Here is a 9,266-nt window from a genome sequence, read left to right as displayed (position 1 = left end):
GATTTGTCTGTTTATAGCTACAACATAGAAACAACCTGTGGCTATTGTGGGACAGTATGATGAGAATGCTAACACTGATATACCGATTGTTACTCTGATCAAGAAATGCAGAGAATGAATTTAAGTCCTAAAAGGCCATGATCCTTTTGTCATATATGTACCATTTGTGAAATTTAATTCTGATTTTTTATTTGCAATCTACGTCCTTGTAAATTGCACTAGCTACTTTTCTTAACAGCACAGCTTTTGGCATGCATAAATGTAAATTGCTGCAGAACCTGCAAGTCTTTAACATCAGGTCACAGACCATACTTGTATCTGGTCTGATCCTACATACTTGCACAGTTTTGTTGACGGTTCTGGGAAGTCTCATAAAGCTGTAGTGAAGATAACAATTGGCATCATTCTGTAAAAATTATTGAAGGTTCAACCCAATTAGCAGAACTTGGCACAGCTTTACATGACTTAGAGCTTTTTAAGGAGGACTCCCTAAATTTGATTTGTGATTCTGAGTACGTAGTCAAGGTCCAACGCATGCATCTGATTCTGAACTGTTTTTTTTTTTCTTTTTTTTTAACAAAAAGCGGGGAGAAGTAGGGAAAACACCACAAAATCACTTGTCAAAAGCATTGTATGTGATGAATCACTTATATCTAAGTGGTGCAGCCCAAATTTGCCCTGTGATGAAACACTTTGCAAGTGTGACCCAAAAACATGCTAAATCAGAAAGAACGTACGTTAGTTATGGTCAGATCACTAGTTAATGGTCAATGGAAAAGGCCACACCAATTGATAACATGGGAAAAAGGTTATGCTTGTATCATTGCAGGCCAGGGATTGAAGTGGATTCTCACGAAATGGATCAAGCCATGGCTGAATAAAGACAACAAAGATTTAACGGATGCAGATGGACAGGAGGGAGATAAGATGTGAGGACTCTTTCAGATGTAAACCATGGATTCTAATTCAGTGTTATAGATACTCACAGACCTGGTGGTCTAAAAGTCTATTAGCAAACAGGTGGTGTACCTTCTGTGGAGAATGGCAATTTGAACAAACAGCAGGAGAGCCCAAAGGGCGATATTACACTTAGTCAATGCAAAAATGAGGTAAAATTATGAGACATTCCTACCATAGTATCTACTTGCACTCCTTCTCCCTAGTCTAGCAGCTGGTAAAGCTTTAGGAGTGTGTGGAGTCCATGAGTTTTCACTCTCGCAGGCAATAAACAAAACCCAAAAACTCAAACACTGAGCTTCTCTTCCAGCAGTTAAGACACTTGATTTATTTTTGTGTGGAAGAAAAAAATAAAGACAAGACTTGTAGAAACCAATTCAGATCTGGCAGGACTGCCTTCTTCCTGGCTGTGAATCATGAATTTCTACATATTTTATTTCTAATTTATCTTGTTAAAACTAAGCCATCATACCTGGAACAGCTTTTTCATTCCATGTGAAAGCAACATGCTGAATACCTCCTAGCTACATTTTCACTGAAAAGCAAAACAAAACTGTTCATCCTGTGCTCATATATAGCTACTGCTAGTACAATACCAACAGTCAGCAGTAATGGAATTCAAAAAATGCCCAATTATGAAAATATTTTAACTCCAAGAATTTCTGATACTGTACTGAGGAAGTTAGGCATACCTTCAAAGAAAAAAACCCAAACATCTCCAGTTGTATTTCTGTTTTTATTAAAAAACAACAACCAAAAAAAAACCAAAAACAAACAAAAAAACCCCAACAAAAACAAAAACAAAAAAAAAACAAAAACAAAAAAACAGAACAAAAAAAACCCCACACCACTTGTAGCCCATATTTACATATTCAATCCAATTACTCTTTAAATTGTTCTGGTTAATGAAAAACACATTCTTACAGTAATTAACCATTCTTACAATGAAGTATTTGTACTTTTGGAAGAAATATTAAGTGTTTGCTGAACATTTAACCAGCATTCCCGAATTGCCAAGAGAACTCTGTTCCTATAACATGGTATTCCTGTCCCCCCCTGGAGGCAGCACGATTTTCAGAACATGCACTGCTTTACAGAGAGTGAAACCACCTAGTAAAGGGTAAAAGGACATTTTAGAAATATGGTAAATTGGATCATCAATTTGAAAAACTGAAAACAGGTTCTGCAACAAAAGTTTCATTCAAGTCACAACATCATTTTTCAGTTTCCTGAAAACATTAGCACTGGAAAAATCTGATTTCTATCCAAGATAGGATCAGAACAGATGGCTTTTGCAGGCAAATTCACTTTGCATCTTTAAAGTCACACATAACTAATGCATAAAATGCTTTAAATGCAAAACTTTCATCTCTTCTTCCAAATACTGCTAGTCTTTTGGTGCTTTATTTCTCAGTCAATCATGTCTTCTGAATTAAGACAGTCTCCTATTCTGTTGCTCCCTTATTAGAGCCAACACGATCTGCATTTTCAGGTAAATACACACCCATGCTCTGTAAAATGTTTGAAGTGGGTCCTGCCAGTCCGGACTGAGCACTATAGGATTCCAGCAGGTTAGTTATGAGGTTCATATCCACATCGACTGGTGTCAGCTCAGGATCTTCAGCTCCGGAATCAGGGCCAGCGCTTTCAGATGCAGTTGCTTTAACAGAACTTGCCTATGGCAAGTAAAAAGAGAAAGTTTCATCAAATGGTATAAACAGGTTTAGGAAAAAAAAAAAAACAAACCAACAACAAACAAACCAGACTATCCATAAGAAAAAAGAAACAAGGAAACACTTCTGCAGCCAACAAAGTTCAGTACATTACACACTGTCTTGACAGGCAGGAATTTAGTCAACAAATGCTCATGCCAGTTAAAACATCATCGCTTTACATTATACAGATTAAGTTCCAGAAGGACAGAGCGGGTTACTGAGTGCTGGCTCAGCTTCCTACAGGAGTAACCTACTACAGGAGTAACCTACTACAGGAACTCCAGCGGCCAAGCTGCAGCTGCTCACCTTACTACTAATGCAGGGTACAAAAGGGAAATTAAACTAAGTCTTGGAAAGGCTGTGCAAGTTAAAGCATAGCTAACTTTTTGTGTCCAAAAAATATACAATTGCAGCACATTTTGCTTGCATGTGGCTTTATTTTTTTTAATAATTAGGTAGCACACGGTCAGAAGACAGAAGTTTTTGATCACATTACTCAGAATGACCACTTCTAGCATATTTCCTCTTTCCTACTAAAGCTCTTGAAACGATTATGCCACGAACTAGAACTCAAGGCATACTTACCCCTTTCTTTTGGGTGATGAAACTTTTACCAACATTGGTATGTGCCAGTTCCCGGTCCATCTCATCCATATATGACTTGAGGCTGCTTATAAGCTCATCAGGCAACACCTTCTCATCTTGCCTTTGATTTTCAGCATCTAAGTCTTCATCATCCTCATCTGAGAAATTAAACTCCTGCTCTTCATCCAGATCATCAGAATCCAGCTCTTCTGAGTCCTCCCCTGTGCATTGTTTTTTGTCAGTAGACAGCAAACAAATCAGCGCAGTGCCCATGGGTGATCAGAAAACCCAGGGAAGCCAAATAACCATGAGCTATTCCAACAAAGCAAACAAAGAAGCAATCTCACCTAAAATTCTGTCTAATGCTCTTGTGAAAGAATCTACGTCAAAGGTAACATGGGATTCATCAGATGACCTGAAATATAAAAATATTTTTAAATAAATAAAGCTTTTATGCTTCCATGAGCCTGACACAATTTTTTTTCTTTTTCTCTGAAGCCCAAACTAAAGTTGGGACATTTGAGCTGGTGGTCTTGGAAGTGCTTAGAAATGAAACAAGTGGAGGAATTCCTGGCAAGAAAGAAAAAAATAAAACAACCAACTTCAACTGTTTGTCAATTGTTGAAAAAACTCTACATTATAACTCAGACATCAACACTAGCACTCATTAAAAATGATGAAACAGTTAAGGGATAAACTGAGTAGATTCTTATATGCTTGATACAGCTTCCACAGCATTATTTTCTCAATATTAAAGTCTTAAAAGGAACCTGGACAATATGCAACTACCCAGCTCTCTGGTTTTTAATTTTAAAGGCCTGTCCACACATTCACATACACTTTTTTAACTCCAACAATTAATCTAGTGCCATTCTGCTGTTGTCTAAATAGTTAAGTATCTTCAGTTAGCATTTTCTTCTGCTGTTGGGAACAGTGAGAGGGATCCACAGTGATTCTTTTCTCCTGCTTTCAGGTGCAGAGTATGTGCTTCAGGACTGCAAAAACAGGCCCAGTATATTAGAAACACTAATCTACGAGAAATCTAAATACAGCTGTACCACAAAAATCAACATTCTTAATTCAGAGACAGATTCCCTCACCTTAAGTTTCATTTTTATTTCTGGATGGCCTCATCAAAAGAATCTTAGCAGTCTGAATAGTTAGTCCTTCACATAAGAAAAATTTCAGCACAAATGAACTTGAGATGTACATTTTAATAACAGCGCTAAGAACTATGGTAAAGAACAACAGTAGGCCTTCAAGTTAAAAATTTTTTAAAACCACAAACCCAAACTAAGAGTGCTGGAAAATAGTGCAATTTCCAGCATTTTTACCTGTTCCAGTGTCAGAGTTGCCACAAGTTGGTTTAAAAGCAAGCACATATTTACTAACAACATGGATTTGTTTCATGCCTCTGCTAAATAGAACACTTTCAGACTTGGATTCTTTGCTTTACAGAATCAACCAAAGGGCTACAGGAGAATGAAAACACATTCTAAACCAGACACCAAACTTGAAAATGCTACTACCATGGCATTTCTGCTCCTTCATGCGTTGAGACTTTGGATACAAAAGCTTTCATACTTTCAGCAACTGCTTCCAAGTCACATTTCTGCTCTTCCTCATTCAGAGAAGGGAGGGACTCGCTTCTTGCCTCCTTCAGCATCTGATCTAAATCATCTGGTGTAATCTCCAGCCAACTGTCATCTGAAAGAATACAGGACATATTTGTTACTCTGCACAGGTCTGTTAGCCCACAAGGCCCAAGCCAGATGGTTGAGAGTACTGACAGCATTTTGTAGCTTATTTTTGCACTATTAAGTTTTCATGCTGATACTGGATAAGACAGGATATAAAGCAGTGGGAGACTGAAGAAGAGAGTCCATTTTACTACTTTAAAACTCTGCCTTATATGCTGCTTCAAACTAGCAGATATTTTTCTCGTCACAGATAATCCTTATGCCACTAAAAGAAGGAAGAAAAGGCTTACACTATAAAGGGAGAGACAATCCAAGCTCTGACTATGATCATTAACACTGAATGCAGAAATACTGATGTGACCTGTACTGCACACTGGCAACTACATTTCTGTCGAATAACTGAAAAAAAACCCTATTATATAAAGTTTATGCTGGTCTTATATTGGGCATCATAGCAAACTAGATGGTAATTAACTTTGTATTGTCAGTATTGGAATTGGTTTATTATTACAAAACGTTTAAATACTTTCTGTCTGGTAGAGAGGTGACACAAAGTACTTCATCTGGTGTCAGCACGCATGGTGTTCCTGATCTAGTAGTATCAAACCAGCAACTAGAGAGCAGATCGTGCCAATTCCACAAACTTTGTGGCTTATAAAAATTTAACTGTTCACCTCAATGTGAAATGATGGCCCATGAGTAACACCTGTAGCAGTCACAGGAGAGGAGACAAACTAAGCAGATACAGAGACTGGTCCAGTGCTGTTGACATTCACCATCTCTCCCAACAAATAATCATTTCTGGTGGGAACAGTCCACCCCCCATCCCGCTCACCATCCTCAGGAGGAAGACAAGCTGCTTCCCTCTCAAATTCCTTCATGTCAATGGTTGTTGTCTGTAGCAATGTCAAGATTTCATCACCTGGGCTCTCTTCAGAGCTAGAAGAAAAAAACCCCTCAATTTTCTGAAATGGATTTTTACTAGCATTACAATGCCAGTGGCGTCACATACTCTACATGCAGGTTTTCATTTAAGTTCCTCATTACTCTTTCTGTGCAAAAACATCAAAACCAGAAGTGAATTTGGGGGAAGTACCAGAATACTACACAGATAGTATTAGCCAAAATAAGACATGGTCAATTACTGTAATTCCTTGTTGATGGCTCCAAAGCCCATTTCTCATGTTTCCTTCTTTGTGTTGGTAAACATCAGGATTGCCAGATCCCAAACAGCACAGACTAGAAATTTAAAAAGCTAACAGTCAAGATATTACGAGCTGGCAAACCCTCAGATATTTTGCAATTATCTATTTTTTGGATTTAATCTTTTGGAGAAATCTACAGCAAGCTGGCTGTCTTAGGTAAAGCAGACAGGTTACTCTGTATTTATTATTCACTGGGTTTGCTTGTCAATGAAACTTTTAAACACTTTCTATAGCCAAGAAACCAAATGATGCTTTTTAGTCACCTCTTAACCCACTTGGAATAGCTTATCATTTTGCAAAACCAAGATAAATAGTTACTCAAGTAATAAGTTCTACTAGTAGAGAGTATTCTAGAGGCATTAATACCCATGTCTCCTAGCCAGAGCACCTATGTTAAGTGTACAAGGGAGAAAAGGGCTCAGGTTTTTTGTAACAAGTGTTTAAAAAGTTCAGTTAAAGTACTTGCAGGTACTGTGTATGATTACTCATGAATTTCAAGTAGCTCTTACCACTCCGGCTTGGTAACAGATCGCTGGAAGTAATCCTCTGCCATACACAACAGTTCCAAGTACTTGGCAGATCCTTCCATTTCTCCCTATTTAATGCAAGTCACAAGCATGAGTCTAAACATCTCTCCCTCACAGTCAGGTGCACAATGACGATTATTTCATCCCACAGAAATTTAGTGCTGAGAAAATACTGACCTACAGTATATATTTGGAACAGAGTATACGGAATGTACATAAGGTGCCTTCAGTCTGGTATGAATTAGACTTATGCTACAACATCATAAAAACAACCAAAGGCAATACTACGATACCCACAACAGGGTGGATTTATCACACCCAGGTTCCAATGGTACTGGAATTGTGAATTAGTCTCTTGGTGTTTGGGAATTATTCACAGACGTGGCATTGCAGTACTGTAACAACATGCCCCTTTTCCTGTCTTTTTTAAAGATATTAACCTAAGCATTCCCATAGAATTGTCCAATTTCATAACCTTCAAATAAGGAGTCAATTTATGACCAATTTGCAAAGTTCGAATAAGTAGCCAAAGCCATCTTTAAAAAAAAAAAAAAATACACAAACAAAAAACCCACACCAAAACACACACACACAAAAATACACTTATATGGGCCAAAATGGGTCCATGGGTGTTAAGTATGGATATTTAAGAATATTTAAGTCTACAGGAATGCAGATGAAGTGTAAAACAATGAAAACAGTTCAAGTGACACAGAACCATATTGTGGTTTCCTTTATTCAAGTGTATTTCCCCTTTCTTTAGATGAATGAATTCATCCCCAAATTCTGCTTTTCCTATTTCATGTCCAAAATAAATTAATTAAGTTTAAAGCAGAACAAACTGCATCTACCTCCTTTAAAGATATTTATTCATTTTCCATAGACAGAAGCATCAGATTTCTTGCCCTGCTATAACAACTTACACAAGTTCAAGAGCTAAAAGGTACTTTTTCCTGGAATGTTTAAAAGATGAACACACACAACTTCACCTTGAAATAATTTTTTTCCTTCAGGCTGCTGAGGAATCTCTCCCACAGGGGACCACTTAACACATTTCTCTTGGAATCAGGAGATACTTTACTGCACTTGGAGCACAAGATTTCAAAGCCATGAGCCTGTATAAAAGATGCAACATCAAGAGACTCTCCAAATGTGAGAAATTTAAGTGCACCTTTCAAGAACTGACTGTCATTGAGCTCCGATGCTGCCATTTGAGAAGCAGGTGACAAACCCAATTCTATGTCAGGTTCTTCATTTGGAAGCAGAATCTTTCTGCCACAATAACAGATCGTTTAGACTTTGCAACGTTTCTCTATATGGACAAAGCAACCTAGAAGACAGATCTATAGTGCACAAGATATTCCTCACATAAGCATGAAGACTTTACCTGGATTTATAATCTATGTAAGTAAGTACAAGAGAGATCTGTTCTGTAAAAGAAAAATCCCATGATATTGTACTTCCAGAAGAATGGTAGCCATGAAGTTGCTTGCATTTTTCTGTACAAGCAGGCAACTTACAAGCAAAGAGTCATTTCTCTGACACATGTAAACAAGTAAACCAAAGACTAAGCACAAAATGCATAAAAAGTAATTACCAGTTTCATGCCCAGTTCATAGGCTTTGTATTGAGGGTGAGATGGGAGGGGCAGTGTGTATCCACTGCGTCTATCCGGAACAAACTTCTGCTGCACCAGTTGTGCATATAAACACTTTGTGAAAGTAACCTGAAAAAGCGAAAGAACGCTCGCTGCAGTGTGACTGCGTTGTGTGTTGGCATCAGCTTTCAACCGTCTCATCTCAATTTTGTTTTAAAGCGTTCGTATTACAGACAATACCCGAGACGGTGTTGAAAATACATCTTAGATACATTTACCTAAGATACGTCGCTTTTTAGATCTTAGAAAGTATATTCCAAGTTGATATCACTAAAAGAACATTAATTTCATGCAATCTAAATACATTAGAAAAAATCCTCAGTATTCATGCTAACAAGGTATATTTTGGAAAATGTAAAGGCTCTTTTCAATTAATGAAACCAGAGCCGAGATTTTGAAAACAGTCCAGAAGACTAAAATTTTATTCCAAAGCTTATTTTAAGGAGTCTAGAGAGCATAACTCTGTAATGCAAACGTATCAGATACAACACTGCTTGGACAATGCTCACCAAACACTTCATCAAACAGCTTTCAGAGAGCTGTGTAAGCACAGCTGAGAAGGTGAAAAGCCTCGGAATGAACAGCGAGGGGTAGTTACGAGCAATTCCTTATTCTGGCTGGCAGTGGTGTCAAACTGCCCTGATCACAGAACTAAATCCATTTACTCAGCAACCATTTCAGCAGAGGAACTATTAACGATAACCTCTGATTTCAGAAACACTTCTTTCATTATTAGCCATTTGAAAGTCTACCCATGTCAATCCGAAGGCAGAAAAGCTGTTAACATAACAAACTGGAAATTCATGCCCAGTGTCAAAACAAAAACATCAGAAAACATGCTATTTTAAAAATGAAACACATGTATTTATATCACTTGACCACAGATCCATCGGTTACAGAACCTAATTAAGTGACAAATC

General features: G+C 37.7%; 1 protein-coding gene across 1 annotated transcript in view; it reads right to left on the bottom strand.

Annotated features, from left to right (window-relative positions):
* Nucleotides 1–1,762: 1,762 nt before the first annotated feature.
* The window catches only part of ECD (ecdysoneless cell cycle regulator), a 10,275-nt gene continuing 2,771 nt past the window's right edge, over nt 1,763–9,266 (bottom strand). The window contains exons 6-13 of the mRNA XM_082053434.1: nt 8,287–8,415; nt 7,679–7,804; nt 6,672–6,757; nt 5,793–5,896; nt 4,787–4,964; nt 3,605–3,672; nt 3,258–3,478; nt 1,763–2,633 (exon numbers count right to left, since the gene is read on the bottom strand). Coding sequence (XP_081909560.1) covers nt 2,403–2,633; nt 3,258–3,478; nt 3,605–3,672; nt 4,787–4,964; nt 5,793–5,896; nt 6,672–6,757; nt 7,679–7,804; nt 8,287–8,415 — 1,143 coding nt within the window. The 3' untranslated portion in view covers nt 1,763–2,402. The remainder of the gene's footprint in view (nt 2,634–3,257; nt 3,479–3,604; nt 3,673–4,786; nt 4,965–5,792; nt 5,897–6,671; nt 6,758–7,678; nt 7,805–8,286; nt 8,416–9,266) is intronic.

This window comes from Streptopelia decaocto (assembly GCF_964273445.1).
Source record: "Streptopelia decaocto genome assembly, chromosome: 5".
NCBI classification, from domain to species: Eukaryota; Metazoa; Chordata; class Aves; order Columbiformes; family Columbidae; genus Streptopelia; species Streptopelia decaocto.
The sequence above is the reverse complement of the archived record's forward strand: the minus strand, read 5'-3'. Positions and strand labels throughout refer to the sequence as shown.